This window comes from Pristis pectinata, chromosome 29, assembly GCF_009764475.1.
Source record: "Pristis pectinata isolate sPriPec2 chromosome 29, sPriPec2.1.pri, whole genome shotgun sequence".
In the NCBI taxonomy this organism is placed as follows: domain Eukaryota; kingdom Metazoa; phylum Chordata; class Chondrichthyes; order Rhinopristiformes; family Pristidae; genus Pristis; species Pristis pectinata.
Genome location: NC_067433.1, coordinates 9239978 through 9263159, shown reverse-complemented (window position 1 = coordinate 9263159; position 23182 = coordinate 9239978). Strand labels below are relative to the sequence as shown.

The window sequence follows — 23182 nt, the reverse complement described above, 5'->3', positions numbered from 1 at the left end:
AAGCAGTGGAGCTTGAAGCCTGCAGCACAGTGAGTGGGTGGGAGTTAATCACCCAGCAACATCTCCACCTCCCTCTTTGGTCTAATCCAATCGTAACCTGCTTTTTATTTCAGAAATGAATCAAAATACAAGTATATATTTCTGCAGAGAAATGAAACTACTTTGCAGTTAAACAGTTTTTCATGCGTAGTAGTTTTATTTCCGAAATATTAGTCAAAATGGAAAATTCATCCGTTACTTATTAGCAATCCGAAAACACGCCATTAGATTTGTGTAGGAGGTAGTGGTTTCCCCTCCAGTACATTTGACTGGTTGTAAGTTGCTGGAATCCAACCTTCCTAAATGAAGGGTCTGGATCCAAAACATCGACTATCCATTTCCACAGATGACTACTTTGCACTACAATGGACTTCTTTTTGTTCTAATTGTGTTCTTTCTTGTATAATTTTTATATAATTTATGTTTAAGTTATGTTTTTCTTGTGAATGTTGTGTATCTGATGCTATGTGCCTGTGATGCTGCAAGTAAGTTTTTCATTGCACCTGTGCACACATGTACTTGTGCATATGACAATAAACTCGACTTTGACTTTGAGGTGCTGCCTGGACTGCTGCCTCCAGCATCTTGTCTGTTGTTCCCAATTCTCTCTCTCTTAATTTCCATTATCTTCATCTAGCAGTAGTTTTATCCCTGCGCGTGTGATCAAGATTTGACAGTGAAGATTACCGCCTAGGAACCACAGGGAACTGACCGTAGTATTTTCACAGACATCTGGCTAATGTTATCTGTGCAGCTGTTAACTGTCTGCATTAGGTGCTAATGGCATTCTTATCACCAGGATGTTATTTTCATTTGCCCAGGTTTCCGTGAGCTTGTCTAGGTGGAAAATTAACTTATCAACACAGCCTGTCTGCGGTTAAACTCCAGTCCACTGACTCGGAGGACACTATTGTGGATGTATTATCCATTGTGTCACCCAAACACCTTTCGAGGGTGCAACCTCCAATTGCCATGTCTGCACACTCAGATATCGGGTGCAGCCTGTGTCCCACAGCCTGAAGGGCCTGAGTTTACGTAGAAGCAGCTTTTCAGACAGGCCAGTTGGAGGTTGGACCCTCAAAGGTGCCATGGTGGTACGTTGAATAACACATTCACACCAGTGTCCTCTGAATCAGCAGGTGACTCAGACTTTGCTACAAGGTGCCTATGGACCTGGTGGTGTTCATAACTTACCTGAGGTACTACGTTCAGGCCACGAGTTCCCCGTCAAAATAGATTTAGCAGTTAGATAAACTTCATGGGAACATCAGGAGAATAAAATGGAATTAATATACAATTGGCGTGAATGGGTGCTTGATAGTCAGTACAGACTCAGTGGGCCGAAGGGCCTGTTTCCCTGCTGTACAACTGAGAATGGGGTTGAGGGTGGAACAAGTGTTGATCAGTCCATATTTAGTTTTCCCTATGGGAGAAAGATAGAATTCCTTAAAGGATTAATAGGGTAAGAGAGGAATTCCACCACAGGAAGGATTCGGCTTGATGGGCTATTCTGTTACATCTTGTTCTCTCTGTGTACAATGGACCATCTTACTAAACAGGATGGAAACGCAATTCTTGTGCACAAGAACTGAATATTATTGTTGCTTTATAGGTTCAGGTGTCAGAGAATGATAAAGAGTTATGGGAATCCCAAGTATTTTGTACTGACACAAGAGGGCAAATACCTCCACTGAGCACAACACACTTCAGAGTGGAAGACCAAGGTAAGTAATACACCAGCCAGTCGACTTCCACTGCAGAATGTTCAGTGAAGATTAAGAGTGACGTAACCAAGTAAATGGAAAGCAAGCTGCAAATGTTTTAAAGGGAGAACATTGGAGGTGCCCATGCATAAATCTTTGAAGTTGGAAGGACAGTTTAACAAAGCAATTAATAAAGTAAATGAGATCCTAGATATTATAAACAGAGCCATGGAATTATGGCTGAACCAATGGAGAAGCCTAATTTAGCCTCAGCTAAAGTATTGGAGTCTTGTCTTTTGTCACTGGTGACGAGCTTATGGCAAATATTAGCCCTTGGTTCAACCGACCTTTGAACGTTCAGCTCGACTGAGGAACCGTTCTGAATATATTGGCTGCTGTGTTTCCCTGCAGACTACCAGTGAGCGCAGGTCTAAAGTACATTGTTATTTTAAGCCTCATGTCTTGAGGCTGTGAAAGGTGCCTTATAATGTTTATTCTCTGATCTAATGCTGAGTTTTCAGAGCTCAACCACCAACGGCATCAACTAGAATGGGGAAGGGTATTGAGCAATTTTCCAGCCGGTCAGCATCATTGTCTGAGCTGTGGGCAGGCTCTCTGGGGGTACTTGCTCTTTGGGCTTGTACATACGTGAAGTACAACGTGACTTGATTACTGCTGAGTGGCTGCTACACGTAGAGGTCTACAGTAACGTGGAGCAGTGCTTGAAGTAGAATACAGGGGAGGGAGCAGGAATTCAGGAAGAAACTACAGCAGCTGGTTAATGAAGTAACACACTTGAACTACTTGAACAAACTTCATGCCCAAACTGTACCCTCATGTGCAGAACATCACCATACCCCTGGGGCTAGGGTGCCAGTGAGAACTTCTGTGTCCATACACTGCGGTAATTTTGTAAACTATGTTTTCTCCATTTTCTAGGTTTTGCAAGCCCCAGGTTTGTCCGATGTACGACTTATACTTTCCCTTGCACTCCAGAGATGGCCAAACTCTCCCACCTTCCTCTTGCTGCAGTTGTTAAACCACTCGCTAGGCTGCCAGAAGGAGAGGTGAGGATTCTTTGTCTTCATGCTCCCTGGGACAGGCCATGCAACATCACTTCTCATGCATTTCAATATCACCATTGGCACGCTAATCATTTAAAGGGTGGATAGGTTATTCTGATTGGTCAACAGATGTTTTGTTGGGAGGATCTATCGTTTGGTCACTGACCAATATGGGCAATAGGACTTGATGAAAGCTTGAAGAAATTTGATCTGGGGATGTGGATGTCATTGGTGATTCTGAAGTTCAATAGAACCAAGTTACACCAGCACCAATAAAGGTCAATCATATTGATGTGGGACATCCAAGCCATGTTGGGTAGACAGAGCAGGTCTCCTTTCTTAAAGGGCCAGTTTGATTTCTGTACTGATCCAATATCTTCTACTTGCGTTAGGTTTTAGCTAAAAAAAAATCTTAATAGAAGTTTGTAAAATTGCCGTGGTGAAATTTGCCAGTGTTCACTGAAAAAATAGCTCCAGCCTCTTCATTAATATTATGGTAAAATAATATGACTCTCTCATGCTTGGATAAGTGTTAGTGAGAAAGATGATATTCACTGGCCAGGAGGAATGATCTCTGGAGCAGGGTACAGGAGAGTATCTGGCACATAAGGATTCATTTCATGGGATGGAGCCAGTATCCTCAGGAGAGGAGGGGGAGAAATTTCCTGGGAAGAGACTATAAGTAGGAAGGGGAGTACAACTTTTTTAACTTTCAATGTGCTGAGTAGTCATGTGTCCCAACAGGAAGGGTGTGGACGGATGCTACTTGGAGTACTTGGGACACACACACACACACACACACACACACACACACACACACAGTCACTGAGTCAGGCAGACTGGATGCAGGTACAGGTGGTAGCTTCAGAGCACCATCAATGCAAATAGTAACAGCTACGATGTACTTCACCAGTAAATATTCCTAAGGAACAGACTGTCCATTCTTTGATAAATGCTGAAAGAAGGGGTGAACTTCTGCTGTTTCTCTGGGGTTTCAGGTATGCTACCTCCCAAGCTGCAGTGAGTGAGTGGGAGATTCCCACAGATCCTGATGTTTTCAGTGCTGGGAAAATACTCCACCCATCCAAACCCTTGCAACCTTCCAACTCAAACGAAACTGTCTCCTTCCTCATTTCTCACACCTGCATCTTTGGATTGTCCTCTCTGATCACGGGCTCTTTCACATACTGACTACCTCTGATTTCCAAAAGCCCGATTATCTCTCCTTTACTTTGGAGATGGGATATTAAATATCCTTGCCGTAATTTTACAGTCATGCTTGGTACTTGGTTATTTTAGGCTCCTGTGCCTTTGGTGGACTGCAGTGAAACTCTCCCTGTCCAGTGTGAGAAATGTGCAGCCTACATATGCCCAATGATGGAATTCCTGGATAACGGACATAGTTTCCGGTGCCTATTCTGTGACAGCATCTCACGGGGTGAGTACAGGCACTATTCATCTTAATTTAAGAAAAAGGATACTGTTGAGAGGAAAGATAGTATCTGTAAAAGAACTGTGAATTAGCAACTGCAGCTGATGGTTGAGATTACATCACAAACTGTCTTCCATATTGGACGTTTCGTCACTGCTACTGTACAAATTAATTTCGATGCCAATTTGGTGGTGAGTTGAACAGGTGCCTTTGTCCCTTTTTAAACTGATATCAATAGAGAAAACACTGCTTGGTGCTTAGAAGCAGACTTAAAGAAGGAGGCATGTGCACACTTCCTCAGCTTGCTCCCGCTCTGCTCCTGTCGTCAGCTGAGGGAGTAGTGTCTTGACCCCCCTTGCCTCATTCATTCCTTCCAGCGTCCATGCACAGTGGCTGCAGTGTGCACCATCCTCAGATGCATTGCTTCTACCCACCCAAGAAACTGCAGAGAGTTGTGGACACAGCTCAGCACATCACGGAAACCAGCCTCCCCTCCACGGACTCTGTCTACACTTCTCACTGCCTCGGTAAAGCCGCCAAAGTAATCAAAGACCCCACCCACCCCAGACGTTCTTTCTTCTCCCCTCTCCTATTGGGTAGGAGATACAACAGCCTGAAAGCATGTACCACCAGGCTCAAGGACAGCTTCTATCCTGTTGTTATAAGACTATTGAACGGTTTCCCAGTACGATAAGATGGACTCTTGACCTCACAATCTACCTCGTTATGACCTTGCACCTTATTGTCTACCTGCACTGCACTTTCTCTGTAGCTGTGACACTTTATTCTCCAAATTCTGTGACCTCAAGAAGAGCAAGGGGAAGCAGGTCTCCCTTCCAAGTCTCATGCCGTCCTGTATATCGCCATTCCTTTGTTGTTGCTGGGTCTAAATCCTGGAGCGTCTTCCCCAACAGAACTTGAGGAGCACCTTCACCACCCAGACTGCTGCAGTTCAAAAAGGTGGCTCACGCCTACCATTTCCAGCGCATTGGGGATGGGTAATGCATGTTATACTCACATCCTGTAAATGAATAATGGGGGGAAAAATATATCTATACAGCTTCTAACCAAGGATTTTGGAGGGAATATGAAAGGTAGTTTGCCATACATCAGAAGCGTTGCTGTATCAGTTCCATGCTTGCACTGGATGTTTTCTGGTGCTCTGGGTTATAAATAGCTGCTTGATGCTGCTGGCTCTCTTTTGTTTTAACTAGTGCCAGACCACTACTTTCACCCCATTGACTACACTGGGAAGCGGGCCGATCGCCTTAGTAGGCCAGAGCTATCTCTGGGATCCTATGAGTTTCTGTTGCCAGAACAGCAAAACAAGGTAAGATATAGCAGGGCAGCAGCAATGTGGGGTCCACGGCAATCCACTGCATTCCTGATCAGTTCATGGGGCTGTTGTTACAGTCAAACCTGCCTGGCCCACAAAGGCTGCAGTTTGTTCACTGTAAACTTCCCAATCTAAAACTGCACAGGGTAGGTTTAGGATGACGAGTAAGGTATTTAAGATAAGATTTCTTTATTAGTCACATGTACATCGAAACACACACAATGAAGTGCATCTTTTGCGTACGGTGTTCTGAGGGCAGCGCGCAAGTGTCACCACGCTTCCGGTGCCAACATAGCATGCCCACAACTTCCTAACCCGCACGTCTTTGGAACGTGGGAGGAAACCGGAGCACCCGGAGGAAACCCACGCAGACACGGGGAGAACATACAAACTCCTTACAGACAGCGGCTGGAATTGAACCTGGATCGCTAGCGCAGTAATAGCATTATGCTAACCACTACACTACTGTGCCTGCCCCTACACTACCGTGCCTGTGGGGATTTGAGGGAGAACTTTTTATCTGAGGGAGAACTTTTCCTTCCTGAGGGTGGTTGGAATCTGGAATTCACTGCCTGAGGGGGTGGTGGAGGCAGATACTCATGCAACAATTAAAGAAGTGTCTAGATGAGCACTTGAATTGCCAAGGCCTAGAGGGCTATGGATCAAGTGCTGGTAAATGGGATTAGTATGGATGGTTAATGTGGACATGGAATCAGAATCAGATTTATTATCACTGACATATGAAATTTGTTGTTTTGCGGCAGCAGTACAGTGCAAAGACAAAAACCTATAAATTACAAAAAATAAATAGTGCAAAAAAAAGAATGATGAGGTAGTGTTCATGGGTTCATGGACCATTCAGAAATCTGATGGCAGAGAGGAAAAGCTGTTTCTGAATTGTTGAGTGTGGGTCTTCAGGCTCCTGTACCTCCTCCCTGTTGGTAGTAACGAGAAGGGGGCATGTCCCGGATAATGAGGGTCCTTAGTGCTAGATGCGGCCGCCTTGAGGTGCTGCCTCTTGAGGATGTCCTCAATGGTGGGGAGATTTGTGTCCATGATGGAGCTGGCTGAGTCTATAACCCTCTGTAGCCCCTTGCGATTCTGCGCATTGGGGGCTCCATATGTGATGCAACCAGTCAAAATCTGAAGAGCCTGCTTCTGCACTGTATGACTTGATAAATATTTCAGCACAGCAAAGCTATTCCCTGTAGATTAGTGAAACTATGTCACATACAGGGAAGGTCCAAAAGATAGTTCAGTCTCAAAACAGCTGGAAGAGAGAATCCAGCAATTAACCAGTACAGGAACATGGGAACCAGAGTAGAACACCAGACCCCTCAGGCCTGCCCCACCATTCAATATGATCATGGTTAATCCATCCTGGTGTCAATCCTCTTGTGTGTTAGTTCTGTATAACCCTCGATTCCATGATCTTTCAAACATTAAACAGGTAGTCAGGTGTCTGAGATTGGTATAGATGGGTAAGGCTGATGTTTGGAGTCCAATTCTCTGCCAATAGCCAGCAGCTCTAATGACAGACACACAACACACACCGTTTTAAATATGTACGCGTGCCATCGAGAACCCATTTAAGAGGCCAAAAAGCTTTTCTGGGAAACGTAAGAATTCAGACCTGATTAAACCTTTTCAATAAGAAAGTTAGGAAATTTCTACCAGCACATTTTTATTCAGTGAGGTCCTCTCCATGATCTTCTCTGGAAGCTGTATTGAAGGTATGGTCTGAAAACTGAAAATCTGTGCAGTCAAGGTTAGTTGTCAGCTAGTGAAAGGAGAGACTTTGTTACTTCTACATAATGTGACATGATGTGACACAGCAAGAGATGAGGTATAGAGGACAACAGCTGGTAAACCAGGGAGAGTCTTCCGACGAGAGTTGTGAGATTTAGAAATAATATTATGATCAAGCCATAAAGTTTAATTAGATCCAGCAGATTGTAGTTTAGATGTGATATTTTCAGGAGTTTGAATGCTGCATTGTTGGACCCAATGTTCCACTGACAATTCTATGTCTAGGCAGCACTGCCACGGAGGTAGCCAACAAAACCTGCGGGGGAAATGATTGATGTCTCAGTGCTGCCTAGTTGTTTGTATTTCTAACCACAGTTGACTGGGTTTGCTATTGACTTTTTTTTCATTAAAGCGTGGATACCCGTGGACAGAAGCTTGAGTAACTCTGGTTGTGTTTGACTGGGAGACATTGTTTAGAAAATAACCAATGCAGTATATCCGCTTTATTTTCCTACCCAGAGCGATCGAGGACCGAGTTCAGTGGGATTCATTTTCATGATTGATGTATCGTACAATGCGGTGAGGAGTGGCTTGCTCCACTTAATCTGTGGCGAGTTGAAGAAGGTGGTGCAGTGTTTGCCAAGGTAGGGAGCTGTTGGTGCCTAACCTTGTCCATCTGTACTGACTGAACACAGCTTGAGGTGCAGACTCCACCTGGGCTTCCAGACGCATGGACTGAACAGTGCACAAGGAATGTGTCAAAAGAATCTCATCATCAGCAGAAACCTTAGAAATTAATATCTGTTACTCGTATCAAAATAAATTGAGATTTAAAAAAAAACTTAAAATTCAATTGCATAATTTTATTCCAGTTTTATGCAGTTCAAAGAGAAATAAAGGACTGCAGATTCTGAAATCTAGACGAAAAACACAGTGATGCTGGAGGAACTCAGTGGGCCAGGCAGCATCCGTGGAGGAAAAGCAGGTGGTCAGTGTTTCTGGTCAGGACTGAAGATAGGAAAAGGTGAAGCCCAATATATAGGAGGGAAAAGCAGAGCAGTGATGGGTGGACAACCCCCCCCCTTTCCTAGCCTCTTTTTTTCTTTCTCTCTTCTTAACTTTGACCCATCCCCCAGTGGATCTGCTCTCCCCCGCACCTGCCTGTCACTATCTCTTACCTGCATCTACCTATCACCACCTTGTGCCCACCCCACCTCCCCTCTTTTGTCCACCTATCACTGCTCTGCTCTTCCCCCCTATATATTGGGCTTCCCTTTTTCCTATCTTCAGTCCTGAAGAAGGGTCCTGACCCAAAATGTTGACCGCCTGCTTTTCTCCACAGATGCTGCCTGGCCTGCTGAGTTCCTCCAGCATCATTGTGTTTTTTATGCAGTTGAAAAGCTGATTTTTATTTGTTCCTGAGTGAAACATGGTGACACCCCGTTCCATGTTGTTCTGCATCAGGAAATTCATCTGGGTTGCAGATGAAGGGTCTCGACCCGAAGCATTGACTGTCCATTTCCCTTCACAGATGCTGCTCGACCCGCTGAGTTCCTCCAGCAGATTGTTTGTTGCTCCAGATTACAGCACCTGCAGTCTTTTGTGTCTCTCATCTGGGGAGCTTCTGGTTATGAGTTATTCTCCCCATGGGAGAGTGTCATCCCATGCTCTGGTCCTTTAGGAGCCTTACATTGGGACTTGGATCATGTTACCCTGGGGATGCCCCTTGTTGGGCACTCTTGTGACAACCTGTGGTTTCTAGCCAAGTGGTGGTCTTGGATATCTGTCAAGTATACCAATTACTTGCCTTTGATTATCCTTCTCCCAATGCATTGTACCAGACCCCTCCATCAACCCCCTGTATTTATGCCACTGCCACAATCCCTCAATCCCCAGAGACCCAGAGCCCCCAATCCTTAATCTATCCACAATCATCCATCACTTCTGGACTTCATTGTCCTCACCAACACCATCTATCTCACTGAGACAATTGCACGTAAAGTCTTGAATGCAACTGAAGTTGGGTTGCACAAAGATTTCTACCCCAGAGTTTACAACGTATGTCTGAGCCTTGAACTATATATGTTGTTACCCTTTGCACTCCTAAATCCTTCAAACAGGTTTTTGTAATACCGCACAATTAACCTATTGTCTTCAGAGCCACAGTCAACATGGTAGAAACAAATTATCTCCCTCCTCCTGTTTGACTGTACTTTTCAGACCCCCCATTCTTGGTTTAATTTTGTTCCCTAGCCCTGTGCAAACTCTTACCTTTATTTGAATTAGAACTGCACAGTTTGCAAGCTTGGTTGTCCTCTCTGAATTCCTGGTGTCAGCTAAATTGTGGAGAAATGCTCCTCACCGAGGGGAGGATCAACTTTTATTGAGAAGAGCCATTCCCTTCACTGTGCCATCGTTCAACTTCAGAATGATAGGATGCAAGCACATTCAGCCTAGGCCACTGGAGATGGACAACCTTTGCAAAGACGTGCCAAACTCTCCTTGTAGAGATGTAATGCTGACAACCGAGACTTAAAGATGTGTTCCAGATCTGTTATGTTTAAGAGTACATTGGGTCTAGCTTTTAGGGATTTGATGTGGATGTCTTAAGGTTTAGCACATGGTATTCCTCTAGCACCTTGTCCAGTTGAAGCTCGGGGCTCTTGATACTTGGTGTAGTTCTGCTGGACAATACTTCCCATTGCTTCCCATCTGGGATATAATTGGTTCCATGGCTTTTGCTTGGCTTCGTAGGGAGCCTGGGACTATGGAGTCAGCTGTGAGAGTGGGATTCCTAACGTACAATAAGTTTCTACATTTCTACAACGTGAAAGGCTCGCTGGCTCAGCCGCAGATGGTGGTAGTGACTGATGTCTCTGATGTGACAACGCCAATGTTTGACGGGTTCCTGGTCAATGTGAAGGAATCCACTGCACTTATCAACAGGTAAGAACTGGGAATTTACACACTGCATCCATGAAATAGCTGAACATAGCAAAAGAACACTGTTAAAGCATTGCCTTGAATCTCCCCTATTCTGTGGGATGAGGAGAACTGTTTTACAAAGCAAGTTGTTAGGATCTAGAATTTATTGCCTGAAAGAGTGGCGGAAGCAAATTTAATGATAACTTTTGAAACAGAATAGGATAAATACTTAATATTTGTAGGGCAGAAAGGCTAAAAGATTGAGACTTATTGAGATGCTGTTTAGAAGTGTTGTCCATTATCATTGTAACAGGAATAGCTACCTTCTGTTACAACCAGCAACCTCTTGGCTTAATATTCATCACTGCCACTGTGTTGGAAGTTGAGTAGAACCTGGACAGGTCATAGAATGATTGCAAGGTAATGCATGGAAACAGGCCCTTTGGCCCAGAGTCCATACTGACCATCAAGCACCCACCTTCATACTGATCCTACCCTAACCCATTTTATTCTCCCCGTAATCGTCTCGACATGCCCCAGATTTGACCCTTCACCTACACACTAGGGGCAATTTACAGTGGCCAGTTAACCTGCCAACCAGCACATTTTTGGGTTGTGGGATGAAACCGGAGCACCCAGGGAAACCCATCTCGTCAAGTTGTATAGTACAGAAACAAGCCCTTCAGCCCATCATGTCCATGCTGACCTTTTTGCCCATCCTCATTAATCCCATTTACCTGCATTAGGACCGTATCCTTCTATACCTTGCCTGGTTAAGGGTCTATCTAAATGCTTCTTAAACGTAGCAATTGTATTTGATTTCACTACCTTCTCTGGAAGCACCTTCCAGATATCAACCACTCTCTATGTAAAAAATAAAAATAAAACTCAATTCCCCTTTGAATCTCCTACCTCTCACCTTGAGTCTATTCTCTCTTGTTGGGCATTTAGAGGATTTCTTCACCTGGCGTGACATTACACAGAAAAATGATCTTCTTCACCTTTAAACTGTGTGATTGAACTGGTTTTAATCTTCTGAGTGGTTAACAGGTGCTTTCTTTTATCCCCCTGTTCCAGTTTGCTGGATAGGATCCCACTGCTGTTTGCGGACAGTCCTGAAGTGGATGTTCTCTTTGGCCCAGTCGTCCAGGCAGGCCTAGAAGCTCTGAAGGTAACAAGGTGGCAGGTTTGAATATGAACTTTGAACTTTCAGGCAAGTCTGCATGCTAATTAGTTTTCACCTATCTGTTTCATGACAACCTGGTATGTTGCGGACAACGGTCCGCTCCACAAACTTCCCGCCGTTCCGAACGTCATGGATCCCAGTCAGACCTTGCACAAGTGGCATTTACGCTTGGGTCCTCTTACATCATTTGACATTATAGGCCTCCCAGTGACCTGGCCAACTTTCCTTTCTTTCTCCACTCCCCCAAACCAAACTTTTTTTCTTAACCAACAACATCAAAAACTGTCAATTCCTTTGCTCTCTGTGGAAATCTTAGTTGTATGTAAGTTGTCTAGAATGATTTTCTTCAAAAGAACAGTAGCTCTACTTTGGCTCACTATGAGGTGGTTTCAGTCAACCTGTCACTAAATGTCACTGAGGAAAGTTTTCTTCTTCTCATTAAGTACAGTTAAAGTGCCCCATCTCAACATGCCCACTGCAGAGCCTCTGTAACATGCTAATTTAAATCTGAATTGAACTGTTTGGATCTTGTAATCAAATCAGAAAACGCTAGAAACATTCAGAACAAATGATGGGTCTTTGACCTGAAACATTAGCTGCTTCTCTCTCCACAGACGCTGCCTGACCTGCTGAGTGTTTCCAGCATTTTCTGTTTTTATTTCAAATTTCCAGCATCTGCATTTTTTTTGCATTTTGAGTTACCTTTTGGATTCAGTGTTGGAATCCAACCAAGAACAATTCAGTGACAGTGTCACAAGAAATTCTGCAGATGCTGGAATCTGGAGCAATACGCAAAAAGTGCTGGAGGAACTCAGCAGGTCAGGCAGCATCTATGGAGGGAAATAAACAGTCGATGTTTCAAGCTGAGACCCTTCATCAGATGATTTCCCTCCATAGATGCTGCCTGACCTGCTGAGTTCCTCCAGCACTTTTTGTGTCAGTGACAGTGTCTCTGTGAGGTCGTTAACAGGGATGTGGCAGCTTGAACGCACTGCCTAATATTATAAATGAGTGCCACGGCCCTCGATGAAACTCTGTAGAAACAATCTTGTGAGGCAACTCCTTGTGTATCCAGTGCAGTAGGCTGTCGAACTCCTTCAGGAATGACCCAAAACACCCTAACCTGGGCATCATTTGAATCATTTAGCTCATTCACTGTGCTAACAAAATGGATGTGGGTAGGCTGTGGAAACTTCCTCAGCCAGGGGAAGACTTTCTCCAGCCATGATCACTAAGGGTTGGCCATCAACAGAACAGAAGCTGTCTTCTGCTTTGGGGCTGGAATGCTTCCAGGCATGACCCAGGTGTGATGCAGGGCACCAACTTGACCCTCTACTAGAGTTCACAGTGGTTTAAGTGGAGCAAGGTTCAGGAGATGGAAGTAGTAGAACCCAAGCAAAGGAACCCCCACTCAAGTTCAGAGACTCTCTCTCATTGAGAAGCCAAAGTGGGGGACAAAACTGTGCAGTGTGCCCTACCAAGAAGACTTAAAAGGATGTCAGGAGGTAGATAACAAGTAGAATTTTAAGGCTTGTAAGAAGATTGAAAGACCGTAGGGAGTCTGTGGGAAGAATGGAGTCAGGGAGATGATGGCTGGACTCACACTGAGAGTGCCGACACACTGGATGCTGCGGGGTCTGGTTTTGTAAGAATGCACTAACTATTTATGCTGTCTCTCTTTTCATTCCACCAGGCTGCTCAATGCTTTGGCAAACTCTTCATTTTCCACACATCGCTGCCCACGGTGGCTGCCCAGGGTACTCTGAGAAACCACAACACCAAGAAGCAGCAGGTATTGGGGTGGAGCAGCTCCTCTGCACCCGCACTCGTGGCTCAGCACCTCGACTGTCACTAACTGTAAGCCAAGGTTAAAGATCGGGCCAATCCTGGCTCCATGCTCGGAGTCTGGGGGAGTATTGCCCTGTGGACTTCAGAGGGTAGAATTTTCTCCCAACCTAATTCTTATTAAATGTGTTACTGCTTTTCAACATGGAGGGCTGTAAATCTTACTTAGCGGCACAGCAAACGTTAAAGTTGTCACCGTCCTCATCTGTGTAATCTTCTCCAGCCCTACAGCCTTCAAGGCTTTAAATTCTAGGATTATCCCCTTCCTCATTCTCAAACCCCTCTAACCTCCTCTGCTCCTGATGAGCCTTTGGAGTCACTTTGGCTACCCGTCCATTTTCTCCGAGGTGACCCGGAGTCAGTTAGATTTGATGATACTCCTGTGAAGTGTCTTGGGATACGTTGCTTGGCTGAAGATGCAATGTTACTGCAAGTTATTGTTGAAAACCTTCCTTTGATCAGTCAAGTCGAATTTATTGTCATGTGCACAAGTACGGTGAGGTACAGGTACAGTGAAAACGTTGCTTGCAGCAGCATCACAGGCACATAGGTGCAGACAACACACAGAACCTAAATATACATAAATTATACCAGTGAAGGAAAGAAAGACTGTGCAAGACAAAACATCAGTGCAAAAAACAGAGGATGGGAGACATTTCTGAATGCTGCTTATACGATGCTATGTGCCTGTGATGCTGCAGCAAGGAAGTTTTTCATTGCACCTGTGCACACATGTAGTCGTGCACATGACAATAAATTTGACTTTGACAAGTCCATGGTAGTGCAAGATGTGGTCTGTCATGTTCTGTTGCTGAGGTGGATTAGGGTCGTGCAGGTCAATTCAAGAACCTGATGGCTATAGGAAAGTAGCTGTTCCTGAACCTGGTGGTGTGGGACTTCAGGCTTCTGTGCCTCCTGGTAGTAATGAGAAGAGGGCATGACCTGGATGGTGGGGATCCTTGATGATAGGTGTCGCCTGTAGATGCTGTCAATTGTGGGGATGGCTGTGACTGTGATGAACTGGGCTGTGTCTACTACTTTCTGCAGCCTCTTGCATTCCTGTGCATTGGAATTGCTGTACAAGGCTACAATGCAACCAGTCAGGATACTTTCAATGGTGCATCTGTAGAAGTTTGGTGACATGCCAAATCTCTCTAAGCTTCTAAGAAAGTCGAGGTGCTGACGTGCCTTCTCTGTGATTAGGTCATCTGAGATGTTAACACTGTTGGGCTTTGAAGCTGCTAACGCTCTCCACCTCTGATTAACCAATGAGCACATGGTCTCATGACAGTCTGTGCTGCATCCATTACCCCACAAGGAATCACAGAGTGCTTATCCTTATAAAGCTTGGAAGACAGTTTATCGTGACATAGTGAGATAGATTTTAAGGTTTAGACATTCCTATGTGACATACATTAATAGAGTCATTGACCTGGTTAAACATGCTTACAATATCACGCACAATACTGTATCCCTTAGCCCTTAAATGCCAGTGGAATGTCAGTATTTGTGGGAGTGGTGTGGGGTGGGGGTAAGTGCCAAGAAACTTGCCCCAAACTTTGTTTTATTTTGAACACTAGAATTTTTTTCATCTTCTGCATTTTGCAAAGGAAAACATAGCGTAACGGGGAATCCATTGCATATTAACCTTTCTTAAGCAGTTTCTAACTAAGCAGCAGATAATGCGCATTTAATTTATTTCCTTGCACAGTCTCCCAACGTCCTCCATCCCCTCGAGCCACAAGCGAGCAATGCAGGCTGTCGTTTCAGAAGTGCCACTTCACAACAGGAGAACAGAGGCTGTGCTGAACTGGTGGGACAGTGTTGGGCAGGGCAAGGGCAGCAATTCACACCGCAGTTTCTACCTGCTGGCTTGGCTGGGACGGGACAGAAGTGTTTTGTTGTGCAGTAAAGTGTTTAAAAAGAATTGGTGCAGGGACTAAACATATCTGTTGTGTCAGTTGTTGTTCCAGCCTCGGAGCAGCTACTACCAGACACTGGCCAAGCAGTGTGTGCAGCAGGGCTGCTGTGTGGACCTCTTCCTCTTCTCCGACCAGTACGTGGACATGGCCTCCCTGGTTCTGGTGACCTTCAAGACTGGAGGAAACCTCTACAACTACAGCAACTTCAAGGTTACTTCATTCTTAATCAGACAACTTTAGCTCAGTGTAGGTGTATTCTCAGTTTGCTCAATAGTTAGGACTCTGTCGACTGACTGGGGAGCTCATGGACTCGAGTCCAACTCCAGAAAGGTGTAAAACCGTAGACCCCACTGCTGTCTCGGGTGAATATAAAGGATGCAACAGCACTGTTTATTAAGAAGCATAGTGATAATTTCCAGTGTTCTTGGCAGTTTTTCTATTTCAACATGATTCCAAAACAGATTATTTGTTCTTTATTTCACTGCATAGTAATTGGTTGACATTATTTCCCATGTTAAGTCGGTAATCACAATTCAAGAGACGTGGAAGCAACTTCAAAGGGGTTTAGAAAGAAAGGATTTCCATTTCTATAATATTTTACATGACTTCAAGATGTCATAAAGTAGAAGTATCATTCTGGTGTATTGCTGTTGACATGTGTCACTGCTGACTTGAAGTGTTATCATTTTATACTTTATTGTAATCAGGGAGGTGCAGTCGTTGCTGAAGTGTAGTCAGGCATAAAAAGCAGGAAGAGAATCTGATCCCTGGTGCCTGTTCTGACATTCTTTAATGTCTTTTACCCCAGCACCAATAACTGTAAAGATAAAAATATAAATATTAAGTGAAAATCCCAAACAGTGTTGAAGTGGAGGCAATGTTGACGTGAAGTCACTATTAATGTGCAGTTATCATTCAAGAGTGGTCACATATGAGGTATAATTACTGTTGAGATGAATTCACAGTGGTGCAATCACCACTGTAGAAGGTGCAGTCACATTTAAAGTGTAGCCACTGTTAAACTGGAGCCACTACTGAAGCATGAAATTGAGGTGGAGACTTTGAAAAGAAATTATTGAATTGTTGTCTTTGTTAAAATATTGTCACTGTGAAATATACTCCCTCCAGCAGCAAAGTTATGTTTGAATAGTGGTGTCTGTGGTGGGGCAGTGCCTGTGATGCTGCAGTGACTGTTGACTTGTCATTGTTAAGTGGGCTTATGTTAAGGTGTGTCCATTCCTGCAGTATAGTCACTGTGAGCTGTAGTCACTGCTGAATGATAGTCACCCAAATTAATCGCGTAAAGAGGTTTGGAATTGTGAGAATGTGATTCCAGATTGAATCAAAATAACCTGGTGGGTCTGACGTTCCCTGACAGTCTCTCCGACATCTCTCTATCCCATCCGTTTTATCTGATTGGCAGGCTGAGAGAGACGCAGAGCAGTTCCAGGGGGACCTTCAAAGGAATGTGGAGAAGGTGCTGGGATTCAATGCTGTGATGAATGTTCACGCTAGGAAAGGTACCTTTCCCAATCTTGTGAGTATTTATTTTGCAGAGTATTTAAATGCATTCCAATCTACCAGAATATCTTAACTCCTTGCATAAAACTCAAGGCAGTGGAACCCATTTTCTTGAGCAAGACTGAGCTGCTGGAGGAACTCAGTGGGTCAGGCAGCACCTGTTGAAGGAAATGGATGGTTGGCATTTTGGGTTGAGACCCTTCATCCAGATGTCCAAATGAAGGGTCTCGACCTGAAACGTCAACTGTCCATTTCCCTCAGCAGATGCTTCCTGACCCACAGAGTTTCTCCATTATCTTGTTTTTTTGCTCCAGATTCCAGCATCTACAGTCTCTTGTGTCTCCTGTGAACCCAATTTCTTCTTTGCTATTCATTCTTTAACCAGTTATCAGGCATGGCCAGAAACTGCCATAGCTTGCTCACCCTGTACTTATAACCACTGTTAATGACTCTCTCTGATGAGTAACCATTCCTCTTCTTTAAACAGATGAGTGTCCATTATTCCGCTGACTGCTCTCCTTATCCCTCCCCTTCAGTGCAGAGACCCTCCCCACTCTATGCCAGGCCCTGGCAAGTAACACCTTGTTCTAATCTCCATCCTATCACAGGACCACAGCTCCTCTGCATCACTGCAGCCACAGTACGTTACCCACCCGTCAGTAGTTCAGGATCTTCCCTCAGATACAACATTCTGAGAATTTTACATTTGCCACACTAGCGAAACAAGGGCGTAACGCTGCTGAACTGATGTTTTAGTCATATTATTCACCTCAATCTGCAAGTTGGCAGAAGCAGGCCACTCTTATCATTTGGTCAACTGCTATTCAGCTGTTTTACTTCAAAGCACCAGCAGTGATTATAATCAGTCGGCCTTATTTAATTAAATGCAGTTTGGTTTCAGATAATAATACGAGTGGCACAGTTGTGCAGCTGGAGCCACTGCCTCATAGTGCCGAAGGCCCTGGTTCGATCCTGGCCTTGGGTGATGTCTGTGTGGAGTTTGCGTGTTCTCCCCGTGTGTGGATTTCCTCCAGGTGCTTTGGTTTCTTCCCACATCCCAAAGGTGTGCAGATTGGTCGGTTAATTGGCCGCTGTAAATTGCCCCTAGTGTGTAGGTGAGTGGTAGAATCTGGAGGAAGAGGGGATATTTGATGAGAATATGGGGAGAATAAAATAATGGGATTAAGGAAGGATAATGGGATACAGGCAAATGGGATCAGTATAACTGGGCCTCATGATCGGCATGGACAGTGTGGACTGAGAGGCTCATCTCTCTGCTGTACGATACTATGTTTCCCTTTTGAAGGGAGCTTTGCATGAGCTGCAAAGATGTTTCCCAGCCCAAGGTGCTGCAGATATTTGCTGAGCGTCCCTATGATGAGACAGCAGCAGTGGGTAAAAGCATCAGTGATTGGCTTTCCTGCTTAATGTGGTTTCCAAGATTCTGTCCAAGGGCAATGGCATTCAAGTCTAGTCAGCTCTGGGGCTGGTGATTTGCTCTGATCATTCTCGCACTGGGCCCAGCCGGAAGACCTCCCTCAGCCTTGCGTGGCTGAGGGATACAATTGCTTGTGTGCTAGACTGGGGTGGACACTTGTCAAGTCACCAGTGACAGAATATTTTACTCAAGGTCTCAGTCCCGAGAGACAGTTAAACTCAAGGGAGTCAAGGGGTCTGGTGAGAGAGTTGGAAGTTGTGTTGAGATTGGATGAGCCTTGATCGTACTGAATGGTGGGGCAGGTTCAGGGGGTACTTCTGCTTCTGTCTTTCCATTTCTTGTACGCCTGATGGACATTCTCTGCAAAATATGGACTGGGGAGGGAATCCAATCTGCAATGGGATATGACTGCTCTACACGGACATCATTTGCACAGTCCAAATTAAGGGGTCAGAACCAGAAAGCTTCCTGAAGTGGGGTCCTCCCAGCACCATGCCCAGCTCCAGACCTCTGTCCACCTTCCAGTCTTGGCCTGAAACTTGTCCTTCCTAGTTTCCCCATCTCCACCCACTAACCACCCAATTGCAGGAAGGGGCTGACCGTGCACCTGGGATCCCATTCCCCGATCAATCAGGATGGAGGGTTAAAAAAAACCAGACAAACTGCTGGAGGAACTTGGCGGGTCAACAAAGGGATGGTCAATGGTTCGGGTCGAGACCCTGCCAAGGCAGGTAATCCTACTTTAGATGAGAGAGCATTACAAGGGACAGAGATGATTTGAACATTGCTTTGTTCTGGGCTCAGGTATCAGAGCGACCAACTACTATGGTTCCTTCCATGTGAACACAACTGAGGTGCAACTGGCCGCAATTGACAGTGACAAAGCACTGCTGGTGGAGTTCAAACACAGTGGGAAGCTGCAGGAGAAGGATGGTGTGCTCATCCAGGTAAATCCTTGTCATACTTCCTCAGTATAAACATAAACCTCCACTCTAACCATCCATTTCTTATGTTCTTCTGAGTTAAAAGACGTGCATTTTTGAAGTGCCTATCACACTCTCAGGAGAGCTTAATACCAAATGAGGTGATTTTTAAATTTTCTGTAGGAAACTCGACCACCACTTTACTCTCAGCAAGCTCCCATGGATAGCAGTTACTAATGACTGCAAAATATTATTTTGTGATGTTGACTGAGAGTTGTATATTGGCCAGCTCACTGGAATAACTCACCTGCTCTTCCAAATCAGCTCTGAAATCTTTTGCAAGCACCTCTAAAGGAAGATGGGGCAGTGGTTTGACTTCTCATCTAATGACCCAAAACGTAAGCACAGGTGGATCAGTCAACCTCTGTGCTCAAGCCTCTGAACCCACGGCCTTTTAACAGTAGCCAAGTGGGCAATTTACTAAACCATGGGTGACAATAGCTGACCCAGGACATCTTTATGCTGCAGTTACCATGCTGATCAGGTTCATGAAAACAGAGCGAGAAATGGGCAATTTGGTGAGAGGGAGGGAGCTCCTCATTTTAGTTAATTCATTTAAAGTAAACCATGCAAATTAATTACATAACATCTTTAATTAAGTTTATAAAACAAGGTCAGAAAGAGATGGTAGCATCTGGGTGATTGTGAAAAGCAGCTTGATCTCAGGTAGCCACCTCTGCAATGAGTGACAACCACTTGAACTTCAGATGTGAGCCGGACTGTAAGATGCTAAACAGGAGTGGATTGGAGGGGAGAGTCACCTGGGTATCTGGCCCAGAAAGCAGCCGCATCACTTGCATGGAGTAGTGGGTTTAGTTAGTGGTTGGGCACAATAACAGTACAAAGTAAAGCGTCACAGCTACAGAGAAAGTGCAGTGCAATAAGGTGCAAGGATCACAACCAGGTAGATCGTGAGGACAGAGTCCATCTCATCGTATAAGGGAACCGTTCAATAGTCTTATCACAGTGGGGTAGAAGCTGTCCTTAAGCCTGGTAGTACGTGCCCTCAGGTTCCTGTATCTTCTACCTGATGGAAGAGGAGAGAAGGGAGATTGACCTGGGTGGGTGGGGTCTTTGATTGTGCTGGCTGCTTCACCAAGGTAGCAAGAGGTAAAGACAGAGTCCAAGGAGGGGAGGCTGGTTTCCGTGACGCGCTGGGCTGTGTCCACAACTCTCTGCAGTTTCTTGCGGTCCTGGGCAGAGCAGTTGCCGTACCAAGCATCGATAAAAGTTGGTGAGTGTCAAAGGGGACAGACCGAATTTCTTTAGCCTCCTGAGGAAGTAGAGGCTTTCTTGGCTGTGGCATCTAAGTAATTTGACCAGGACAGGCTATTGGTGATGTTCACTCCCAGGAACTTGAAGCTGTCAACCCTCTCGACCTCAGCACTTTGATGTAGACAGGTGCATGTACACCACCCCCTTTCCTGAAGTCAATGACCAGCTCTTTTGTTGACATTGAGGGACAGGTTGTTGTCATGACACCACACCACTAAGTTCTCTATCTCCTTTCTATACCCCGACTCATCGCTGTTTGAGATATGGCCTACAACAGTGGTATCATCTGCAGACTTGTAGATGGAGTTAGAGCAGAATCTGGCCATACAGTCACGCGTATATAGGGAGTAGAGTAGAGGGCTGAGGATACAGCCTGTGGGGCATAACATACCAATACCAAAAGATGCAGGGGCATTTCTTCCGAGGGTCTTGGATTCAACCTGAGAGCACAGACTGGAGGATAACAAGGCTGTAAGTCACGGGAACAAGAGTGGGCCTTTCAGCAAGAACATGGCTGATCCAACCTTCCTCTTTGGCACACGCTGTACACTCAGCTGTTAGATGGGCAAGTATACCCTCAGCATGGTCAGGCCTTGGTCAGAGTCAGGCTATGTTGCAATTTTGGTGTACCACCAGCTGTGTGTTTTGCTGCTGATTCACTGAGTTGCAGTCTTTACAATCTAATGGTAGATGTGGCTCTGTGAATGGCATGGTTGCCTCTGGGTCAGAGGGTTGTAGATTCACCTCCTCTTGAGGCTCACTCACAGGTATCAAACTTGAAGATCCAATGGCCACTGAGGGACCACTGCACTGTGGGAGGAGCAGTTCCAAGGAAGGGGCAAGTTGTAGGAAGGGCAGTGCTGAGGGAGAGTTTCTTGGCAGAGGGAGGAGATATTAAACCGATTCCTTGTTTGTGCTCTTGCTGCATTGTAAAAGATCTTGCAGTTACATTTTAAAGAAAACGTTGGGGAGTTGTGTCCTGTGTCCTGAATAATATTTATCCTTCAGCCAGCTTCTCAAAAAACCAGATTGTCTGACTGTCTTCGTGTTGTTGTTTGTGGGAAGTCACTGAGCACAGAGTGGCCGCTATGTTCTCTGTATCACACGAGTGAATCTGTCTGAAGGTAGTTGATTGGCTGTAAAGCACGGAGTGATCCAAAAGTCAGTAAATCTTCTTTTTGATCCCTTCCCTGTGTGATGAAAATTAATGATCTGGTATTTTAGAACCAACCCTTTTGGATCCCAGTTTAGTTCTTTACCCATTTCTGTTTAAAAGGTGAACCCAGCACAAAGGATGAACTGGAGGTGTGGACATGGATAAGAAAGGTTTGGACGGATAAGGGCCCACCTTGCCCACTTACCCCTTTGTGAGTCATGGAGAAATACAATATGGAAACAGGCCCTTCAGCCCAACTCATTAATGCTGACCATAGTGCCCATCCAAGCTAGTCCCATTTGCCCATGTTTGGCATTGGTTTATTATTGTCACCTCTACCAAGGTACAGTGAAAAATTTGTCTTGTATACCATTCGTACAGGTCAATTCATTACACAGTGCATTGAGGTAGTACAGGGTAAAAACAATACCAGAATATGAAGTGCTGTGACACTTTACTCTGTATTCTGTTTTTTTTTGCCCTGTCTACCTCAATCACTGTGCAATGAATTGATCTGTACAAACGGTATGCTGGACAAGTTTTTCACTGTACAAGTGACAATAATAAACCAATACCAATACCAAACATGGGCAAATGGGACTAGCTTAGATGGGCATTATGGTCAGCATGAATGAGTTGGCCTGAAGGGCCTGTTTCCATGTATTTCTCCATGACTCACAAAGGGGTAAGTGGGCAAAATGATGAACAGACCTTCAACAGTCTCAGAGCAAAGACTACTCATTAGTCACAGCATGAATCGATTCTTAAACGGACCTCTTGTACAATAATGATGATTGACCTCACAATATAATTCGTCATGGCCCTTGCACCTTATTGTCTACCTGCACTGCACTTTCTCTGTAACTGTAACACTATATTCTGCATTCTGTTATTGCTTTTCCCTTGTACTACCTCAATGTGCTTGTTTTGAAATGATCTCTGTGGATGACGCGCAAAACAGTTTTTCACTGTACCTTTCTACATGTGACAATAATAAACCAATTATCAATTGATTTTATAAATTGATGCTTTGTTATTAAATCTACCCATATCAGTTACCCAAAGGTGTGTTTTGTGCATGATTGTGTTCCCAGGCTAGTCGTCTTGCTCCACACTCTGAGCTGACCGTTCTTGTTCCTTGCACCCCCAGTTTGTGCTCCTCTACACAACCCTCAGTGGGCAGCGCAGAATCCGAATCCATAATGTTGGTCTCAACTGCTCCACCCAGCTGACTGACACCTTCAGGACATCCCAGGCTGAAACCCTGTTGAACTACTTTGCTAAGACCGGTGAGTACAGCATCTGACTGAGGTGAGCAGGACGGGGAACGTTGCCCAGGGTTCCTGAGGCCAAACGTGATTTAGGGCACGGTACTAGACTTCATGTCCAACTGTCATATTGCAGAACGTCCCAAGAAGGATGAGGTAGCGCTGGAGAGGGTGCAGAGGAGACTCACCAGGATGTTGCCTGGGATGCGTTTCAGTTATGAGGGGAGACTGGAGAGGTTATATAGATAACCAGTCATATAGCAGAGAAACAGGCCCTTCAGCCCATTGGGTCCATGCAGACCATCAAGCATGCACTCACACTAATCCTATGTTAATCCCA

At 44.9% G+C, this 23182-nt stretch overlaps 1 protein-coding gene across 1 annotated transcript in view; it reads left to right on the top strand.

Moving 5' to 3' along the window:
- The window catches only part of LOC127584164 (protein transport protein Sec24C-like), a 43602-nt gene that overhangs the window by 10188 nt on the left and 10232 nt on the right, over positions 1 to 23182 (top strand). The window contains exons 4-15 of the mRNA XM_052040745.1: positions 1652 to 1763; positions 2682 to 2809; positions 4106 to 4244; positions 5453 to 5568; positions 7843 to 7967; positions 10078 to 10269; positions 11326 to 11419; positions 13128 to 13226; positions 15241 to 15411; positions 16625 to 16721; positions 18965 to 19107; positions 22725 to 22863. Coding sequence (XP_051896705.1) covers positions 1652 to 1763; positions 2682 to 2809; positions 4106 to 4244; positions 5453 to 5568; positions 7843 to 7967; positions 10078 to 10269; positions 11326 to 11419; positions 13128 to 13226; positions 15241 to 15411; positions 16625 to 16721; positions 18965 to 19107; positions 22725 to 22863 — 1555 coding nt within the window. The remainder of the gene's footprint in view (positions 1 to 1651; positions 1764 to 2681; positions 2810 to 4105; positions 4245 to 5452; positions 5569 to 7842; positions 7968 to 10077; positions 10270 to 11325; positions 11420 to 13127; positions 13227 to 15240; positions 15412 to 16624; positions 16722 to 18964; positions 19108 to 22724; positions 22864 to 23182) is intronic.